General features: G+C 35.1%; 4 protein-coding genes and 1 pseudogene across 7 annotated transcripts; 4 read left to right on the forward strand and 1 right to left on the reverse strand.

Annotated features, from left to right (window-relative positions):
* Positions 1-235: 235 nt before the first annotated feature.
* LOC118042033 (SWI/SNF complex subunit SWI3B) lies at positions 236-3,264 on the forward strand. Its single transcript, XM_035049566.2, has 6 exons — positions 236-531; positions 613-1,055; positions 1,306-1,716; positions 2,180-2,318; positions 2,801-2,931; positions 3,010-3,264. Exons 1-6 carry the CDS (start codon positions 363-365, stop codon positions 3,217-3,219), a joined length of 1,503 nt encoding a protein of 500 aa, XP_034905457.1. The 5' UTR covers positions 236-362; the 3' UTR covers positions 3,220-3,264.
* Positions 3,265-3,705: 441 nt separating this feature from the next.
* LOC118042034 (serine/threonine-protein kinase ZRK1-like) lies at positions 3,706-5,657 on the forward strand (annotated as a pseudogene).
* Positions 5,658-9,259: 3,602 nt separating this feature from the next.
* On the forward strand, positions 9,260-10,832 carry LOC118042035 (serine/threonine-protein kinase ZRK1). Its single transcript, XM_035049567.2, has one exon. It carries the CDS (start codon positions 9,489-9,491, stop codon positions 10,506-10,508), a length of 1,020 nt encoding a protein of 339 aa, XP_034905458.1. The 5' UTR covers positions 9,260-9,488; the 3' UTR covers positions 10,509-10,832.
* Positions 10,833-13,996: 3,164 nt separating this feature from the next.
* Positions 13,997-18,394, forward strand: LOC118042037 (AT-hook motif nuclear-localized protein 10). 4 transcript variants are annotated; one of them, XM_073407634.1, is made up of 6 exons: positions 13,997-14,152; positions 14,595-15,189; positions 16,003-16,055; positions 16,987-17,118; positions 17,471-17,752; positions 18,034-18,394. In XM_073407634.1, exons 2-6 carry the CDS (start codon positions 14,625-14,627, stop codon positions 18,268-18,270), a joined length of 1,269 nt encoding a protein of 422 aa, XP_073263735.1. In that variant the 5' UTR covers positions 13,997-14,152; positions 14,595-14,624; the 3' UTR covers positions 18,271-18,394. The 4 variants fall into 4 exon arrangements, with proteins under 4 accessions (XP_073263735.1, XP_034905460.1, XP_073263737.1 ...); XM_035049569.2 differs by having other exon boundaries at positions 17,591-17,752; XM_073407636.1 differs by having other exon boundaries at positions 14,000-14,152; positions 14,590-15,189.
* Positions 18,395-18,929: 535 nt separating this feature from the next.
* Positions 18,930-21,756, reverse strand: LOC118042036 (uncharacterized). Its single transcript, XM_035049568.2, has 5 exons — positions 21,486-21,756; positions 20,807-21,149; positions 20,205-20,476; positions 19,817-20,013; positions 18,930-19,544 (listed from the first exon to the last, which is right to left on the reverse strand). The coding sequence occupies exons 1-5, from the start codon at positions 21,673-21,675 to the stop codon at positions 19,110-19,112; spliced, it is 1,437 nt and encodes a 478-aa protein (XP_034905459.1). The 5' UTR covers positions 21,676-21,756; the 3' UTR covers positions 18,930-19,109.
* Positions 21,757-21,761: the final 5 nt, after the last annotated feature.

Below are 21,761 nucleotides of genomic sequence, written 5' to 3' on the forward strand. Positions count from 1 at the left end.
GAAAAGAAAGAATTTATTAAAACAACTAATATTAAAATACTGATAAAAATATTTGATTATTTTTAAAATTACAGGGATTAATTAATTTATTCTAATACAAGTACAAAGTCATAATTAATTCCTCATCATTTTTTAATTCAGTCATTGGATGCGCACCAAACTACGTCGCTTTAACGGGAGCAGAACAGCACACCACTCTCTAGTCTCTAACCTCAAAAGGAAGGAGCCTGCCTGCTCGTTAAAAACATAAAGAAAGAAATTACGACTCGTTAAAAAATTCCCACCTTCAGCTACAGAAACAGCAGAGCTCTCTCTCTCTCTCTCTCTCTCTCTCTCTCATTCGAGCGCCTATTACAGCAGTCATGGCCTCAGTATCACCCGCACCACCATCTCTCCACCCCAAAATCCCTCTATCCTCTCCCGTCAAACCTGAGATTCAACCTCCCACAACCGCCGCCCCTTCTCCCCGACCACCACAACCACCTCCTCCCTCCTCCGAACCAGACGTCGTCCACATCCCTAGCTACTCCCGTAAGTCCTCCAAAACCCCTTATCCATCATTCCTACATGATTGCATTATATTTGAATTACTTATTTTTTGTTTTTTTATAGGCTGGTTTTCATGGGACAACATACACGAATGCGAGGTCCGATTCCTCCCAGAATTCTTCGATTCGCGATCGCCTTCGAAAAACCCTAGTGTTTACAAGTACTACAGGAACTCAATCATCTCCCAATTCAGGAAAAACCCTTCCGCCAAACTCACTTTTACTGAAATCAGGAAGACTCTCGTTGGTGACGTGGGGTCCATTCGTAGGGTTTTTGATTTCTTGGATGCTTGGGGTTTGATCAATTACTCCCCTTTGAATAAGCAATTGAAGTGGGAAGATGGCAAGGATTCTTCTTCCAAGACTGCTGCTTCGCCCGCCGGTGGTGGTGGTGGTGATGGAGGGACTGCCGGTGATGCTAATGCTAGTAATAATAAGGACAATTGTAAGAGATTGTGCAGTGGCTGTAAGTCTCTCTGTAGCATTGCTTGCTTCTTTTGCGATAAGGTAACTTTCTCTTGTTCTAGCAAATGCTTTTTTCGATCTAGGGATTGATGTTGTCTTTGTTTTCTTGATTTTGAATTTGATGCAATGCTTGGTTTAATTCAATGTCTAGAGCACATGCCTGTGTGTTATGTAATAATTGGATGTTAATGTCGGACAGTGGTGTTTGAATTTTTTTGTGTAAACTAATGTATGGATGAGATGGTATATGGATGGTTTGGATTATTGTTTATTGTTTGTTATTGTTATACAGTATGATATAACTCTTTGTGCCCGGTGCTATGTGCGTGGAAACTATCGGGTTGGTGTCAGTTCATCGGATTTCAGGCGGGTGGAGATAAGTGAAGAGGCAAGGACAGATTGGACAGAGAAAGAGACTTTGCAACTTCTTGAAGCTGTTATGCATTACAGGGATGACTGGAAGAAGGTTGCGCAACATGTTGGTGGTAGAAGTGAGAAGGACTGCATTACTCATTTTATCAAGCTTCCTTTTGGAGAGGTTTTTACTGATTATACAGACGTAGGGGATGTTGACAGCAAGTATAACCAAATAAAGGAATGTGATGATGATGAATCTGGACCAAATGGTAATGGTTCTCCATCCCCAAGTAAAAAAATACGTCTCTCACCTCTTGTGGATGCAAGCAACCCAATAATGGCTCAGGTATAGTCTTCCATTCATTTTTAAGTTGGAAAGTACTGAAGAATTTTACCAAAAATGTTTGTCTCAAAAAAAAATGAAAAGATCATGGCTACAAAAAGAAAAAAAGAAAAAAAAGAGAGAGAGGCCATTTTCAATCAAAATTCATAGAACATTGAGATTTATTAGACGTATGTGTGCTGGATTTGATTGGTTTAGGAACCACTTGGTTGACCAAAACTTGACCGCATACTGTGCAACAAAAATATTGTCCGTGAGACTATTTTTTGATCTTCAAACAATAATTAAAAGTAACCTGGTATAATTTTCTTCCTGTGCTTCCCTGAACATACGATTAAAAATCAACTTTGATTTGCATTATACTTGGTTTCAATTTCGCTGTGGTGTGAATCCATGTAGTGTCATTTTTTTTATATATAATTTTATGTCAAATATGCACTGATATATTTATTTGAAATTTTCTCAGGCTGCTTTTTTATCAGCTTTGGCGGGCACAGAGGTTGCAGAAGCTGCGGCTCGAGCAGCTGTAACTACTCTGACTGAGGTGGAATATGGGGGAAGTAAAGGCAGTCTTGAATATGTTTCTAGGGTTACAAAGCACCTAGGTATGATCAGCTTCTCCAAAAGATTGCGTTGGTGCACTGATGTGAAATAGATTCTCTAGGCTGTATGCTTTTGTTATTATGAAAAGCTAGGGTTTGGTCAGTTGGGAATATTCTAATCATCTTTACTAGTTTTCAAGGGGGTTTACACAATCTACTTAGATTGTGAGCGATAAGCCTACAAATTGTCATCCATATCCTATCTAAATAATGGAATCTCAGTCAAGACTCAAGTACTGAGTGAGTCCTTTTGCTGCATCTGTAGCTAAGAGCAAGGTTGATAGATAAAACCCGTTCAAATTAATCAATGAAAGGAAGTTCATTTGTCAATAACCTTGTTACATTTGCCAATCAATAGTTTTATATCTTCCATACATCACCTAATTAAAGAGTTGTTGCCCTCAGTCGTGCTATGATCAGGAATGATAATTTATCTAGACCATCCAACTCTCATAACATAACGAGTTTTTGTTTTCTGGGTACAGATTCTGGTGTTGCATCAAATGGTGACACCAATCTAAACGCTTCAGTAAAAGCTTGTTTGGATGCGAATTCACTTCTGGAGAAGGAAGAGTCGGATGTGGAGACAGCAATTTCCAGGATTACAGAAGTTCAGGTGCACAGGATTCTTTATCCTTGCCCCTTTTCACTCTTGAACGTGTCTATGGTTATTAACAACCTCAAGGTTTTGCAGATGAAAGAGATTCAAGATAAGATTCTTCGGTTTGAGGAGTTGGATTTGCAGATGGAGAAAGAGTGGCAGCAGCTGGACCAAATGAAGAACCTTCTCTTTGCTGACCAGCTCAGCGTTTTATCTAAAAGAAGTTTAACAACAAAAATCGACGAACGTGGTTCAACACTGAAAGCAGAGGAACGAGGGGATGAAAATGCAAAAACTGATTGATGTATTCAATTTTTATATTAATCAAATGTTAATTTATTCGCCTTCTGAGACCTCCACATTTCCATTCTCAGGTCACAATAAATCGGTATATAGCAAAACAATCTGAAATTAATGTCACAACTTAACTAGCAACTAATTTATTTTTGTGGCTTATGGTGATTTTGAAACAGTAAGTTGACTAGTAAAATTATATGATTTGAAAATTAATAAAAGTGGACTTTGTGTAAAATCGGTAAGCTCTTATAAATAATCAAGTAAAATTGTTTACAAATTTTAAGCATGTTTGGTGCTGTGTTTTGCTTAAATTTAATTTTTTTTTTTTTTAAATTGAGTTTGGTTTGTATTTTTTGTATTGTTTTGATATGCTGATGTTAAAAATAATTTTTAAAAAATTAAAAATCAACATATTTTTTAGCATAAAATATTATTTAAAAAACAATCACTATCACAATAAACACATTATAAATAAAAAGTACAATACTTCCTATTTAACTCTCGTTTCTCAACCTTTGTTTCCTCTATCTGTCTCACAATCTTTACACGCTTGTTAGGCATTCTGAAGCCCTCTTTATTGCAAACGAGCGCCGCCGGGCCAAAAGCAGATCCATCACGTCTTGATCGAGAAAGCAAATCCTAAGCCGCATAGAGGCGTCCTCTCCACCAGCCATCGTAAGCTGTTTTGTTTTTTTTTTTTTTTTTCATGTGAGATTATAGTGAGGAGTTGCATATGAGATTTCCAAGAAAGAAGATCAAGAAATTGCTTTAACATCTTTGTTTTTCAACGCAATTTCTTGAATCTCTGTTTTGATTCTTTTGTTCGTAGGAAACGTTTTCCTCTTGTACACTTGTATTCTTGAACATTCTAGCAATTGAACAAGTCGAAAAGTATAAAATAAGTGAAAATAATTGTTTGGGAATAATAAAAAATCATCTTAAGGTTCCCCGAGGTGTCTCTCCTCTGCACCTTCCTGTGATCAACTAAGAAGGTGCAAGTGAAAGAAGAAATTGTGAGATATATAACGTAGTGATATTTCAGTTAAGCTGAATTGTAGTGAAATGGGGAAAAAGATGGAGAGAATAAGGCAGATGATATGTTTGGATAAGAAAATGCATAAGAGGAAAAGGCAGAGGATGTTTTTGGATCGTGGAGGTGAGCTATTGGAAGAGCTGATTGCTTTTTGTAATGGTAGATCCAACCCTATCAGGAACTTCTCCCTCAACCAACTCCAAAAATCCATAGATGACTACCATCCAAGCCTTCCTCTTGAAACTCTCAAAGATTTAGAAGATTTTAAGTTTAAATGGTACAAAGGAATTCTTGAACAGCGCCTTGTTTTCATCAAGATGTATAGGGTTTGCGATATAGAGGTCTACCGTGACATCGTGGTCTCGTCGCAGATGAGCGGCCACAACAATGTTCTCAAGCTTTCAGGTTGCTGTTTGGAGATCTCAAAAGGTCCAGCTCTAGTTTTTGAATATCCAGAAAATGGATGTCTGGAAAGACTTATTCGTGATGGATCATTAACTTGGGGAACCAGATTGAAAATTGCCAAGGAAATTGCAAATGCAGTGACATATCTCCACTCTGCATTTCCCAGGCCAACCATCCACAGAGACATAAAGCCTCAAAGTATCTTCCTCAACCAGAATTATGATGCCAAACTCTCTAATTTCTCTCACTCCATATCAATCCCAGAAGGGGAATCACAAGTCGAAGATCAGGTTATGGGGACATTTGTTTTCCTGGACCCTGTTTATTGTCAAACTGGTTTTGTGACAGAGAAGACTGATGTCTACAGCTTTTGGGTGCTTCTGCTCCTTCTTCTTACTGGACGAAGAAAATTTCAAGAGGGAATCCCTCTGATAGATCATGTGAAAGACTTGGTTGAACAGGATCGGGTAAATGAAGTTGTGGATCCTAGGATTAGGGGAAGCAGGGGAGAAGCAATTGATTAGCAACAACTAGAAGCATCCATTGAACTAGCCTTGAGATGCACCAATCCTTTTTCAGGGGAAGATAGGCCACTAATGATAGAAGTAGCAAAGGAACTCCAGCGAATTGAAAGATCCATCACCGCAGCTCCGTAGCTATGGACATCCTTATAGCCCGCAAGATGCTTCTTGATGCTTGTCATCTAGTACCATATTTCTTCTGCCACTTACATAGATTCCGCAATCGCGTCTCTTAAGATTTGGTAATCTGAGTCCGATAAACTTTCATATTAATTATTTTACCATTAAGTGGCCATCTTCACTGGCCTGATTGGAAGGCATGGTTTGCTCTACCAAAGAGACCAGTTCTTACACCTTCCATGTGTGAGCGAATGCTAGCACAATTATCTTTAATTATACAAAACTTTTGTTGATGAAGGGACTTTTGTGCTTAATGGATTTGTGGAATAAAGCTGAATTTTGAATTCCATTTTTAGCAAAACAAAGGGATCTCTACTACACTGTTGTTTTCAAGGTAAAATCTTGAACTCTACATCTATAACTACATACATACCCTTTATATTTATTTGATAATTGAAGTTGAAAAACAAAAAGCAGTGATTCAATCTTCTTTCTTTGACCTCAACAAAAGTTGTCTTTGCTGTGAGTCCATATCCAAATCTAACATGGTGCTTCTTTAAGAAGCTCTCTTCGCGAGTCGCAGATTCATGCGAATCGAATGTGATAACTCAAGAAATTTTAACACATAGACGCCACAGAAGAAAATGAAAGAATGATACCTGGTTTACAGGTAGTTCATGTCATCAAATGAACCTGAAGGATGAAACAGCCTGCAAAACCAAGTAGATTTTTTTTTTTTATAAATACATATTATATGAATTGATTTAATAAAAATTAATAAAAGTGATAAAATTTATTATATGTATATTAGGAACAATTTTTTTTTAAAAAAAACTGATGTGAATATTTAAAAAAAATAATAAAAAAATCCTTTTTAGCGTACAACGATTTATGAAACATCATGTGATTATGGATATAGGTTTCAAAACCATGCTTTTCATTGTAATTACTAATGAAAAATGATTATCCTATCTAAAAATTGGGAAGATTCATTCCTGAAAAAATAGTTAAATTATTATAAATTAAATTTATCTAACATTATATTAAATGTACCTCCTTTATCGATTATTGTTATTTTTTCCTTTTTTTTTTGTAATATCAATTACAATTTATTCTTAACACTTTTCCTCGGAATATAATTTAGAAGCATCCTTACAAATAATTTATTTTCCTTCTGAGACGTCCACATTTTCATTCTCAGGTCACAATAAATTGGTATATATATAGCAAAGCAATCTGAAATTAATGTCACAACTTACTAGCAACTAATTTATTTTGTGGCTTATGGTTATTTTGAAACAGTAAGTTGACTAGTAAAATTATATGATTTGAAAATTAATAAAAGTGAACTTTGTGTAAAATTAGTAAACTCTTATAAATAATCATGTAAAATTGTTTACAAATTTTTATAAGAATTTCAATACTTCCTATTTAACTCTCGTTTCTCAACCTTTGCTTTCTCTTTTTCTCTCACAATCTTTTCGGTATGTTTGGAAGTATTAATTGGTATGCTTGGACGTGTAGTTATAATTATTTTTTTAAAATATTTTTTATTTAAAAATATATTAAATTGATATTTTTAAAAAAAAAAAAAATTATTTTTAATATCAACGTGTTAAAATGATTTGAAAATATTAAAAAAAAATATTAATTTGAAATAAAGAAAAAATTATAAAAAATTAAATTTTTTTAAAAAAATATTTTTAAAATATAAAAATAAAAAGGACCGAGAAAGCAAATCCTATGCTGCATAGTGGCGTCCTCTCCACCAGCCATCTTAAGCTGTTTTGTTTATTTTTTATCCTGTGAGATTATAGGGAGGAGTTGCATATGAGATTTCCAAGAAAGAAGATCAAGAAATTGCTTTAACAGCTTTGTTTTTCAACGCAATTTCTTGAATCTCTGTTTTGATTCTTTTGCTCGCAGGAAACCTTTTCCTCTTGTACACTTGTATTCTTGAACATTCTAGCAATTGAACAGTCTTTATTTATTTATTTTTGAACTATGAATAAAAAAAATGACCTTTGAAATGAAAACAATTTAAGAATTATATTGATTTTATCGAATTAAGGTTTTATTCATAATTTCATGGCATCCTTGATTGATTAAAAGGGAGGGAAAAGATGATCCCATCTACAAACAGATCTCTCCCAGTGCGTTTCTCGTCTACAAACAGTCCACTTAGACTGAGTTCGGCCCAACACACATTGAAAATTCTTAGGTCCAACAAACCCACAAACACTTAGGGTTCCTATTATAAGCCCATTTTTTATTAAACTTTTAAATAATATAAAGATAAAATACATATGATTAAAAAAATAGATATGAAAATAAAAATATAAAAAGTAAATCTATTTCGAGGATAATTTTAAAGTGAATTTTTATATTTTAAAAATAAAATGTAAATAAATGACAAGTCTCCAAAAACAATATATTTTTTTTTATTCCTAGAATAAAATTCAACATGTTTTTTATGCGTGTTTTATCCCGTGTTGAATTAGGTTATTGATCAGATCAGGTCGAGTCGACCTTTCCTTTATTTCTTTTTTAAACTCGGATCAATCCATAACTTAAGTCAGTCTTGATTTTATAACTAAGATTATTATAACATTATTAATTTCAACACACAAATATAAATTAAAGAAAAAAATATAATTATTTTTTAAAATATATAAGTTTGAAAACAATACATATTAAGAATAAAATAATTTTTTTATATTTTATTTATCTTGCACACCATAACAAAAAAAGATACAAAAACAATCATTTTATCTTGTATATTATTACCAAAATTCAATTTTTTTTTTCCTATCTAGTCTCCTCTCTATTTCCATTATCTTTATCCCTACTGTTTCGGGACAATAATCGAACATTATTTTAGTGTGTGTTTGATATTGATGTATAAAATATTTTACTTGAAATGTATTAAAATAAATTTTTAGTTTTTTTATATTAACTCATTAAAATTATAAAAAATTATTAAAAAACAAAATTATTTTAATATTTTTTTTGTAAGGTAAATGAACTTTTAAAAAATATCTAGAAACAAAAGTTATTGTAGTTTAAAATCGGTTTCTCAATGTATAAAGGGCTCTGCGCTTTTAGATATTTTCTTTTACAACTGAAAGAAGCAATTATAATTAAAAAAGAAAAAGAATTCATTCAACAATAGAAATTCTAGAGAATCTAACTGCAACGTTGAAGAGCATCATGAGGATCAGTCAAGAAATTATACAAGAAAGGACATTTTTGTGCTTCAAACGATCTTAAAGATGTTCTCTCAAATTGTTTGATATATTTAAAGAAATTTAATAAATTATAGTGGATATTAATTTTAAGATTTGAACCTAAATAATCAAAAAAGGAAATATACTCTTTTAATCATTAAGCTAAGTACTTCCTTTAAGTTATTTTTTATTGTTTGATAATGAAAGAAAAGTAGTAGTTATTATTATTTATTTTTCTCAAGATCTATTAATGTATTAAAAGAGAAGAAGAGGGAGTGCTGCCCTCGACCCCAAGAAAAAAGAAAAGAAAACCATCTAGGTGGTGGCCTAGTGGCGAAAGCTTGGGACCAAGAGGTTTGCTCCCTCTGTGGTCTCAGGTTCAAACCCCAGGTTGCTCATATGATGGCCACTGGAGGCTTACATGGTCGTTAACTTCAGGGCCCGTGGGATTAGTCGAGGTGCGCGCAAGCTGGCCCGGACACCCACGTTAATCAAAAAAAAAAAAAAAAAAAAAGAAAAGAAACATGAGAAGAAATAAAAAAAACTTAATACCCAAATCCAAGTTTTTTTTAAAAAAAACTAGCAATTTTTAATAGAAAGTAAACTTACCTTTCTTCAATGGAAGTTTCCAAGAAAAATGAAAGAAATTTTTAATCATGGCTTGAACAACTTTATGTCATCCCAAATCCAAATTTTTAATAACTAGCTAGTTAAGAAACAAAATTGGAAATTTCCCTAGCATTTAAATTATCATTATCATCATTATGAGTGCCTTGTATACAAAGTAAATTTCTAGCACGTTTGTCTTTCTTGACTTGTTTTAGGGAGGGCAGACAGTTTCCCTGAGGTGTCTCTCCTCTGCACCTTCCTGTGATCAACTAAGAAGGTGCATATGAAGGAAGAAATTGTGAGATATATAACGTGGTGATATTTCAGTTAAGCTGAATTGTAGTGAAAGGGGAAAACAAGATGGAGAGAAAAAGGCACTGGATATGGTTGGATAAGATAATGCATAAGAGGGAAAGGCAGAGGTTGTTTTTGGATCGTGGAGGTGAGCTATTGGAAGAGCTGATTGCCTTTTGTAATGGTAGATCCAATCCTATCAGGAACTTCTCTCTCAACCAGCTCCAAAAAGCCATAGATGACTACCATCCAAGCGTTCATCTTAAAACTCTCAAAGATGTAGATGATTTTAATTTTAAATGTTACGAAGGAATTCTTGAACAGCGTCTTCTTCTCATCAAGATGTTTAGGGATTGCGATACAGGGGTCTACCGTGACATCGTGGTCTCGTCGCAGATGAGCAGCCACAACAATGTTCTCAAGCTTTCAGGTTGCTGTTTGGAGATCCCAGCAGGTCCAGCTCTAGTTTTTGAATATCCAGAGAATGGATGTCTGCAAACACTTATTCATGATGGATCATTAACTTGGGGAACCAGATTGAAAATTGCCAAGGAAATTGCAAATGCAGTGACATATCTCCACTCTGCATTTCCCAGGCCAACCATCCACAGAGACATAAAGCCTAAAAATATCTTCCTCAACCAGAATTATGATGCCAAACTCTCTAATTTCTCTCCCTCCATATCAATCCCAGAAGGGGAATCACAAGTCGAAGAGGACGTGATTTTGGGGACATTCTTTTTCCTGGACCCTGTTTATTTCGAAACTGGTATTGTGACAGAGAAGACTGATGTCTACAGCTTTGGGGTGCTTCTGCTCCTTCTTCTTACTGGACGAAGAACACTTCAAGAGCGAATCTCTGTGACAAATTGTGTGAAAGACTTGGTTGAACAGGATCGGGTACATGAAGCTGTGGATCCTAGGATTAGGGGAAACAGGGGAGAAGCAATTGATCAGCAACAACTGGAAGCATTCATTGAACTAGCCTTGAGATGCACCAATCATTCAGGAGAAGATAGGCCACTAATGATAGAAGTAGCAAAAGAACTCCAGCGAATTGAAAGATCCATCACTGCAGCTCCGTAGCTATGGACATCCTTATAGCCCGCAAGATGCTTGTCATCCAGTACCATATTTCTTCTGCGACTTGCATAGATTCCGCAATCGCGTCTCTTAAGATTTGGTAATCTGAGTCCGATAAACTCTCTTATTAATTATTTTACCATCAAGTGGCCATCTTCAGTGGCCTGATTGGAAGGCATGGTTTGCTCTACCAACGAGTCCAGTTCTTACCCCTTCCATATGTGAGCGAATGCAAGCACAATTATCTTCAATTATACAAAACTTTTGTTGATGAAGGGACTTTTGTGCTTAATGGATTTGTGGAATAAAGCTGAATTTTGAATTTCATTTTTAGCAAAGCAAAGGGATCTCTACTACACTGTTGTTTTCAAGGTAAAATCTTGAACTCCACATCTACACCTACATACATACCCTTTATATTTATTTGATAGTCGAAGTTGAAAAACAAAAAACAGTGATTCAATCTTCTTCTTTGACCTCAACAAAAGTTGTCCTTGCTGTGAGTCCATATCCAAATCTAACATGGTGCTTCTTTAAGAAGCTCTCTTCGCGAGTCGCAGATTCATGCGAATCGAATGTGATTACTCAAGAATTTTGAACACATAGCCGCCAAAGAAGAGAATGAAAGAATGATACCTGGTTTACAGGTAGTTCATGTCATCGAATGAACCTGAAGGATGAAACAGCCTGCAAAACCAAGTAGTTTTCACACACCTTCCGGATCTCGGTTTCACCGACTCTTCATCGACAAACTGCAATAATATTGTAAAACAGAACTTAAATTTAGTAACCCCACCACCATGCCTGAGTTTTTGCATTGCTACTTGTATATACAGAGATCAAAAGATTCAGAATCAAACCTTGGCTGGGGAATAGATATCTTAAACTTGTTCACATCAATAAACACGAAAGCCCTCTGCCACACTTGAAATTCAGCAGTTATGTATTACCTTTAATTAGAATAAATGCTAAAAAATAATAATAATCAAGTGAAAACATAACGAAAAAATCACCACTACTAATTTAAAAAAATATATATAAAAAATTTAATATCCTTTTTAGCGTACAACGATTTATGAAACATCATGTGATTATGGATATAGGTTTCAAAACCATGCTTTTCATCGTAATTACTAATGAAAAATGATCATCCTATCTAAAAATTGGGAAGATTCATTCCTGAAAAAATAGTTAAATTATTATAAATTAAATTTATCTAACATTATATTAAATGTGCCACCTTTATCGATTATTGTTATTTTTTCCATTTGTTTTTTTTGTAATATCAATTACAATTTATTCTTAACACTTTTCCTCGGAATATAATTTAGAAGCATCCTTGCAAATAATTTTTTTTTGAGACCTTTTAACTTAAAAATCTTGATTTGGGTTTTGAAATGATTGAGTTAATGTTTGATTCTTGACAAATGATTGCGTGAAAATCATTGCACAACTCTACTACTCTATCCTCAAACAAAATACTCCCAGTGTGCTAGCTAAAATTTAAGAAGGGAAATGGAGAATTATTCTTTAATAATAATAATAATAATAGTAATAAAAATATCTGTCTCTTTTCTTGTGTCTTTTTGTAAGTCCCTGAGATTCCATTTTAGTATTTTTTTTTTTTTTTTTAAAAAAAAAAAACCAGATCGATAAGAGCTTGCGGTCCAAAATTCTAATTAATTACCAATCCAAAACACCTCAAACTTTATCTTTTCTACTTGTACATATTTCTTCTTCTTTGGCAAAAGGATTAAAGAAAAAGATCGTTGCTGAGAATCTTTTAGCATCCATTCTCTTTTCTTTTTTTCTTTTCTTTTCATTTTGATGAATAATTTTTCATCACTAATATTATTAACTCAACATTCAAGTCAACTTGATGATTCATCAATTCAAAACATTATTTAAATTAAATTTTAAATTACATTATATTATAATTTATCTAATTAACTTAGCTAAGTTTTATGATTAGATTTTGAGTCGAAACGTATTTAATAACTTTATCTATCTTTAATGTTAATTTTCTCAAGAAGGTTGTAATTTTAATTATCAGCAATATTAAATTGCAGATTAGGATTCTATTCAATTACGTAAACATGTATCAATGATAATAAGTAAAACCTTCCGATTATATTAATTAACTCATGCTAAAACGATATTTCCTTATTTTGCTTGCCATAACTATTTCACCCACCAATAAGTTACCTCTCCTCTATTTTCATATATATATATATATATATATATACAACACTCACTAGATAAAAAAAAAACATATTCAACTCATAAAATTTATAACTTAATTGGTTGGACTCTAAGTTTGTTTTGTATAAGTTATCAGTTTAAGTCTCATAAATTTCATTATTACTGAAAACTTACATGGTCATTAACTTTAGGTTCCGTAGGATTAGTTTGCAAGGTACTGCTGGCCGGACATCTATATTAATAATAATAATAATAAAATATTCAAATCAAATAACATCATTTAATTATACTTATTTTTACTAATAACTAGGCTTCATAAATTAACTTGTGAAACGTTTTATTTGTAACTTTTAAGGGCCAAAATTAAAATTAAGGCTATTCATCACTTGATATAAGAATTAAGTAAATTCAAACCAAAAACTTCAAAAAATACAGTTTAATTTAGTTCATGGACCAACAACCTCGCCAACTCCCTCAGTATTGTAAAATACAGTATTCTAAATTTTTAATGAGGGGACAAAATCAACTTACTCTTTTTATTTACTGTGAAACAAGGTTTCGGGTCCAGCTACCAGTTTTAACGCGCACAAGTGGAATTTTTTTAAGGATTTAAAAGAGAAGAAGAATAGACTAACCACCACTCCCGTCCAATTGTACAAATGTCCAAATAACAATAATTAAATTTTATACATTATGAATTGAAGATAATATAAAAAAAGGGGCTAAATGGAAAAAAAAAAAAAAAAACAATTGATGCAAAATTGTCATGACTTCCATCCCATAACATTCCTCGAGTAGGAATGAACCTAATACTAGCTGGGAATTGACTTACATGCAAAACTAAGGATTTCTTTTAAATTCTGATCGACACGTGGATGCGTGCACAACAATTTAACACTGCTCTATAGCAAAGACTATATATATATATATATATGGTGTTCAGTACAGTTTATGTGTATTAAATTAATTATTTGATATATTAAAATTAAAAATTAATTAATAATCAGATAAGTCTTAAATAACCTTAAAATTTATAATAATTAAATTAATAAGTTTTAAAAAATAAATTCAAAATTTTATCAGCTATTCCCCTTTAAATTAACAAAGGTTAATTTGAAAAAGAGGGAGGGTAACATAGGACTGCATTAAATACAATAAAATAATAAACACGGAAGCAAATTTAGGCCTACTTTTTACCTGTCTTTTTTTATATATATATAAAAAAAAAATTGTAAAGTTCTCTCTCTCTCTCACCGTAAGGGAAAGGCATGAGAAAGGAAACCCCCCCCCCCCCCCGAAGATTATTTAATAAAAAAAAAGTGTTTGAATTAAATTATTAACTTAATATTCAGATTTCTCACATTTCTCTGAGAAATACCCTTTGCAGCTCTTCATTTCCTCCACCCCTGTGAATTCCATCTCTTTTACTTTCTCCTAATTTATCGGTAAGTCTATTTTATTTTATTTTATTTTTCTTGTTTTCCTATTTTTCTTTTTAATTTAAAAAATAATTAAAAGTTATGACGAAATTCTTTCCTTCCTTTACGCAAAATACTTTCCTTTTCAGATTTTCTTCTCAAAAAAGGATTCCTATTTTCTGTTTTAACAGTTGTTATTATTTTTTTCTCTTATGGGTTTACTAGATTCTTGTCTAGATTTATGTCCCCTGGATTTACGCGGATTCTTCTGTTTCCAGTTTAGTTTTTTTATTTTTTTTCTTACAATTTAAGACAAATTAATGATCTCTTGCCACAAGAAAAAAAAAAAAAAAAACTTCCTTGCTCCTCTCTTGCACGGTTCAGTTGGGAGCAATAAATTTTTGAAATTTAAAGAGTGTGAATCTTGAGGTTTTTTTTAGTGATCTGAAAGTGATTTTTCTTAGGACAGAGGTTGTCTGAAAATTTAGTAGACCTGAAGATGTCGGGGTCGGAGACAGGGGTGATGACAAGCAGAGACCCTTTTAGTGTGACAGGAATGCAACATAAAACCGAGGTACCGTCACAGCCGGTCATACAAAACATGCGTTTAGCCTTCAGTGCTGACGGTGCTGCTGTTTACAAACCGATAACCACCGCTACTACCACTCCGGCGGCGTCACCTAACTATCAGCCTGGTGGGGTGGAAGGATCGGCTCTTGGGGACTCGGTATCTCCTCATTGGATTAATGTAGGAGGGAGTGGAGGAGATCCGATGAAAAGAAAGAGAGGAAGACCAAGGAAGTATGGGCCAGATGGCACCATGGCATTGGCTATTGCGTCTGCACCTCAGTCTGTTGCTGTAACCCAACTAACAAGTTCTGGTCTCTCTTCTCCTCCAGCTCAGGCTCAGGTTCAGCCTCTTGTTCCTACTCCATCTCCTGGGTCTGATGTTGGCGTCGCTGGTCCTGCTGTTGCTCTCGGAGGATCAGTGTCGCCTTCTGGGGTAAAGAAAGCCAGAGGCAGGCCTCCTGGTTCCAGCAAAAAACAGCAACTTGATGCTCTCGGTAATGACCAATGACCCATATATTTATGTGTCTGTATATGCACACACACATATATAGTTTGTTAATTTATATTTTATTATATTTATCGATTTTTTTATATAAAAATCAATTTGTTTTTCTTTTCATTATTATGAAAAATTGAAAATTATGAAATATGGGCGGTGTCAATATAAGTGTCAGTGACGTGGGGCGGTCGGAATGAATGTTTTATAGAGGTAACAAGTTACAGTCGGCGGCGGCGGAGGAGGAGGAGGAGCGTGTGGTAGAGTTGTGAGGCACACAGGATGACAGGACATGAGATAGAATAGTTGTTGGTTTTGCTGTTGCTGAGATGCAACAAGCCAACAAGTAAAGAAAAAAGAATATTGAACTGTGGCTACCGGCTACCGGGGGTGTAAAATACAAAAGGGCAAATCTGACATGGGATTCTTATTTACAAAATTACTATTATGCCCCTTTTGAATTTTTTGAATGAAAATAAATATATTATTTTCCTATAAAAATACCGGTGTTGATTTTTTAATTGAATAAGACCAATCAAATTCCTATAAAATTCAGTCGAATGCAACACACACACACACACGCATGAAACTTAACCAAAAAGATGATGCATCATCATGCTATATCATCTCAGAGAATAAAAAAAATTTGTTCGATGCTGATTGCCGAATGCCTCCAGCCTGCATGATTCTTTTGTATTATTTTTTCTGGGGTGGGGGGCTTATGTTTAAAATTCTCAATATTTTTATTTTGTATATTTCTTGCTGTATTTACACGAATATTTTCTGTATATCCATGCGTTTCTTTTTGCAGGATCAGCTGGGACTGGGTTCACGCCACATGTGATCACTGTGAAAGCTGGGGAGGTTTCCATTTTTCCTTCATATTATAACTTTCTTTTCTTTTCCATTTTTAACTCTTTCTGCTTCTGGCAGGTAAATCTTAGTTGTTGTTTGCAACTCACCATGATCACTGTAATCCTTTTTTTTTTTTTTTTTTTATCCAAGGCATTGCCATAATGCATATCCATATCAGTTGGCGATTAACTTAACTTTGATGATTGAAGCATGGATTGCTTGCCCATCTTTTGATTTTTTACCTCCGAAAGTTGGTTACTTTACTCAGTCCCGGCATCGGTTTTCTTGTGTTCCTGAGTCACTATGGAGGGTGACAAATTTTATATGACCTCAGAAACATCGAGATGTTATATTAGGAAAATCGACCTGCTCTACCCCGAAGGCCAAAGAATGAGAGAAGAAATGCTGGCATGCTTATAAATTTGAATATAATAATAATTGTGTATCCCAGTTAGAAGTTCTTTTGGTACTTGATCAATCAATGCATAGACTGCAAGTATGTAGCTTAGAAGGAAAATGGTGAACTACTTAAAGTGGACAGCTTTAGGCGAAGGTAATTCAAACTAGTTCCAAAATGATTGTTCATGTTTAGTTGGTAATTAGTGACTTTTAAGGAAATCAAATTGTTTTAGTGGGTGAGATATATGGTGAATAAGTGCTACTGATATGAGATTGTTTATCGTCCTTGTGCCATTGATATGAGAGGTGAGGATTTGGAAAGCGCTGAACTTGTTAAGATTGCTTATATGTCAAATGATCGTGTTTCTGATATCTTAATCATAACTCATGTCGTTGATACTTAAGTTTCTTTCCTCGTAGAAAACAGTTTGCTTTTCTTTCCAACTTCTTGTTTTGGTATTATTTTGTTGTTAAACTTATGATTATTAGCACATAGTTTATCTTGTAATTGGTGGTTGACTTTTATTTTATTTCCTTTAAGGATGTATCGTCGAAGATTATGTCATTTTCTCAGCATGGTTCAAGGGCTGTTTGTATCTTGTCAGCAAATGGTGCCATATCCAATGTGACTCTTCGCCAACAGTCCACATCTGGAGGAACTGTAACTTATGAGGTGAGTGACATCGCATAAATTTTTCTGGAAACAGAAAATGTCCAAGAATTTAATAAAATCCTTTAAAAAATTTCTCATCTTAGAAAGTTGAACACTAAAATCTGCAAATGTCAATAAGGATTTTAACCATTTCGAATCTCTGTCGAGAGGTATATATAAAACCATGTCTGAGTTGTTAGCTGTTGAAGAATCAGCTTTGTGGTGTCAAATTCTTGCCCCCTTGTTAATGTTACTTTTGCTGATTAATATTCATGAAAGTAGAGGATTCATGTTCATGAGGGCTTCCTTTCATTAGATTTTTCGGTCACCTTTTCCCAACTTGTTAATAGCATTTGTATATTTCCATGAACAGCTGTGTTTCAGTTGTGCACTGGAGGCAATTCTGTCCTTGCTGATTGTGGTCCGGTCCACCTCTGACCACAGTCTTCACTCATTGTTTCTTTTCAAATTTTTTTGCTCCTTCTCAATTCAGGGAAGATTTGAAATTCTGGCACTTTCTGGTTCATATCTGCCATCAGAAAACGGGGGTCAAAGGAGCAGGACTGGAGGTCTAAGCGTGTGTTTGTCTGGCCCAGATGGTCGGGTGCTAGGTGGTAGTGTGGCTGGTCTTCTAATGGCTGCAGCCCCAGTACAGGTACAGGCTGAAATCTGTGAAGACAATTTCACTGTAGTTTTAAGCAGTCTGTCTGTACCTCCAAAAATATTTGATCTTGTAATAAAAGTTGCATGTGATAGAAGTGCATTTCATGATATTATTATCATCAGAATTTCACATGCTGTCATATCTTTTATATCACTTTAGCACACACTTGAGCTAATTGATACTCTACTTGAATTCTGCTTTTCTTACCATTCATGTACTCAGCATTAGTGAGTCTACCAGCCAATGATATTGAGCCATCTATTTCATTGCAGGTAGTTGTGAGTAGTTTCATTGCAGATGGTCGCAAGGTATCAAAGTCAGCAAACCACATGGAACCTTCATCTGCAACATCAAAGCTTCCCCCAACTGGTGGATCGACTGGGGTGAGCAGCCCACCGTCACGTGGGACTCTCAGTGAATCGTCAGGTGGGCCTGGTAGTCCACTGAACCAGAGTACTGGAGCCTGCAATAACAGCCCACAAGGCATATCAAACATGCCATGGAAATAAATCCTTTTAGCTTTTTGACTAACTAGTGTAGTAGTAGGCGTGGACTCTAAAGAGGTTCGGAGTCCTCATATGTATTTTAAGTCAACTGTTCGTTAAATAAGACTAAAGAATGTTTTCTTGCATAGTAGCACTGCTTGCTGGATAGTGCCAATGAGGTAGCTAGGTGTTTCCATTCCTGAGGTTGTGTGAAGTCTGAGAAATGTTCGTGCTTTGAGAAAGCTTTAGATGAGATGATTAACTTGACTTGTATTGACTTACTAGTAGTAGGCCATTTCTTGCTGCTGTTATCGTAGCTCATATGCAATGGATATTAATCCTTGTTTACCTGCTGATCAAGGCCTTAAAGGTGTTCGTTTTAATTCAGGATTGTGTTCTTCTTATGTTCTTCAATCTTCATGCCCATGAATGTTCTCCCCGTACTTTTTTTCATTCTAGTTGTATTTCTGGTTGCGTTTTCCTGTCAATTGGCACATGACTGCACGCAGTCACACATAAAGCATATTTTTCCGTAAAGTCCACTAGTCTATGAAACGGGAATTTTGATTTGGATCCGCTGGCCTTTGCAAGAGGTCGCATCTTTGGTAGCAAGTTCAAGCTAGACTCGACAGAGGAAGGCGAATCAGTTTGAGATTGGCTTGCTTATGAGCTTATTTTCCAGCTTAAACAAATCAAAATGGAAATTAGTCGAATATTAGATAAAAGGTTGAAGCTCCAAAACGAACTAATAGGCCTCGTCTTAGCATCTCAAAGCTTGAGCACTACTGCTTCCCACCAAAGGGAAAAGAGGTGTTTTACAATGATTCAAACAGTACAGGAGAACATTGTTTAATGCCCAGATTTTAACTCTTGGCTCTCTTCAACAGAAAACGCAATGAAAAGAACCCGAGAGCAAATGTCTGCCAAAACCATGCTCTTGCATTTGCAGGATCCACCATTTTTGCCAGATGCCATGCATATAGACCCTCGCCAAAATGTGCTGCCATAGATAAAACAAAAACTGCCCTTATCACCCACATAGACCGAAATAAGAAAAGGGATATAGCTCTTAAAAGCGGCACTGGTCCTATGTCTGGCAAGTAAGCAACACCAAACAATGAAATCATTCCAACCACAACAAAGAGCCAAGCATATATGTTAGGACCATCCAAAGTTTTCCTTTTCCTTTCCTGCCAGTATGAGATAGTTGCAGCCATGCCCTCCCGAGGACTAACCATTGGAACATAGCCAAGCTCCTCCCTAGCTTTTAGGAATGAGAAGTAGTGGGTCACGCCAACCTGCTCAAAAATATAGTGATTGCAAAATTAGCAGTAGGCATATCAATCAAATTCATCATTTTCATAGAAAAAGAGTAATGCCATTTACATTCGTACAAAGTAGAAAGAAAAGGAGAATCATTTTCTATGCCAGATGAAAAAAATAAGAAACATGTGGAAAGATGTGTGTAATTTGCAGTGCATTTGACTTGATTTCCAGGCATGCCGCCAGACTACTTGAGATGAATAGGTCAATCACTGTCAAGGACAAAAATATGTTATTTTGAAACAACCTTGTATACTTCAGCAGGAAGGATGAGTGGTTGAGGAAGCCACCACCGATTCAACCATGGGTATAAGACTGTATAGATAGCAGAGAACATCCTTCCCAGAATAAGAGCATGCGAGACAGATAAAGCAGCCTTTGGTAGGTCATAATCCAGGCTTCTAAGCAGAGGCCGCAGGAATTCAAAACTGTTGATTGGAGACCCTGTAAAAGTAGCAGGTTAAATACTTCCTCTTTTCCACGGTGAGCATGATCCTATATCAAAAACATTCATCCCATATTGCCAACTAATATTTGGGAATAGAAAGAGTCTTCAAGAAAAAAAAATTGATTGTTATTGTTGTATTAAAGTTGTAAACAAGAATGTTATGAAAGGAAATGATTTGGGTCATTACCATCAGATATAAAGTATGGCTGGCCAGCAGCAACTGGATGCCCTCCTTTGTTGGGAATGTCATCCAAAAGCCCCATGCTTGCCAATATTATTGCAAGCACAAGGTTATCCACATATACCCAGTCTGTCTTCACATTTGAATCACCAATTTTGAAAGGCAGAAGACCTAGCTTGGCAAAGGATACAATCCTCGGAAAATGCCTTTCTTCACCTGGCCCATATATAGCAGCGGGACGAATTGCACACGTGTAAAGACATTTTCCATTGTTCTTCCTGTACAGCAAAGAAACAACGCATATTATGAAAATATGATTGCATGCCTTCCAACCTATCCCCTTATCTAGTTCAACATTGTCAGATGCTATCAATAAAGTAAAACTAATTAAGTTCAGTCATTTTCAAGACCAATTACTTTCAAAATTCAAGAAAAATCTGACTGCTGTGTCAGTTCATGATTCACACCAAGTTTATCATCTATACAAAAAAAAAAAAAAAAAATCTTTACAAGGTACTAGGCAATATATTACCCGGGATAAACTTAGAATCACACACTAAGTAATTTAGAGAGCAACAGAGTAAGCTTTCTTGCAAGAGATTACTTACTTAAAAGGCCGGCCATTGTGCTTTAAAATTAACTGTTCAGCAATCGATTTGCTCCGCCCATACGAATCAACATGGTCATCAATAGGGAAGTAAGGTAAACTTTCATTGCCATTCACAATCTCCTTTCCACCGAATACAACATTATATGTGCTCACATAAACAAGCCTTCTGATCTCAAACTCGAGACAAGCCTCCAAAACAAGACAAGTTCCACTAATATTCACCTCATCAACCCGACCAAACTGGAGCATTTCTTTCCCCGACATGCCATACGAAGCAAGGTGGAAAACACAATCGGCCCCACGTAAGGCTTTATCAACTTCTTTTTTTCGAGTAAGATCCCCTATATCATCACAATCTTAGTAGCTTAAGCCAATAATCTACATTAACTAGCAGTGAACGACAAATTCTTCAAACGAAAAAAAAATAAAAATCCAATTCAAACCATAATCATCACCAGATAAAGAAAGAATTTATAAAATGAAGAAAAAAAAAGCAGAGAAACCCAACAACAAGATGTGTTTTTGAATTCATGGAAATGGTCTTAGAATCTACTGCAGTAAGTCAACTACTTGATGAATTGATCAGCGCATTCTTATTCCACACAAAAGAAATAGATTTAAGAAATAAATAGGAAATTGATACAGTAATAAAGAAAGAGAAAAAAGGAAAAGGAAACCTTGAATGAGTCGAACACCATGATTCTTGAGATCATCAGACCAAGGAGAAGTGAGTCGGAGATCAAAGGCTCGGACTTGGCGAGCACCTCGACGGACCAGCTCCAGACATAAGGCGGAACCCACGAAACCCAATCCACCTGTGACTACAAAGGTGTTGGCCTCTATCCCTTCATTCTCGCTCAAGTGCATTTTGCTTTCCTTTTTGGCTCCTTTTCTTGCTCTCTCGAGAAGGGGAGAAAAAAGAGAGAAAATCTTTCCTGCTATTTTTATTACCA

Source organism: Populus alba, chromosome 2, assembly GCF_005239225.2.
Source record: "Populus alba chromosome 2, ASM523922v2, whole genome shotgun sequence".
Lineage (NCBI taxonomy): Eukaryota > Viridiplantae > Streptophyta > Magnoliopsida > Malpighiales > Salicaceae > Populus > Populus alba.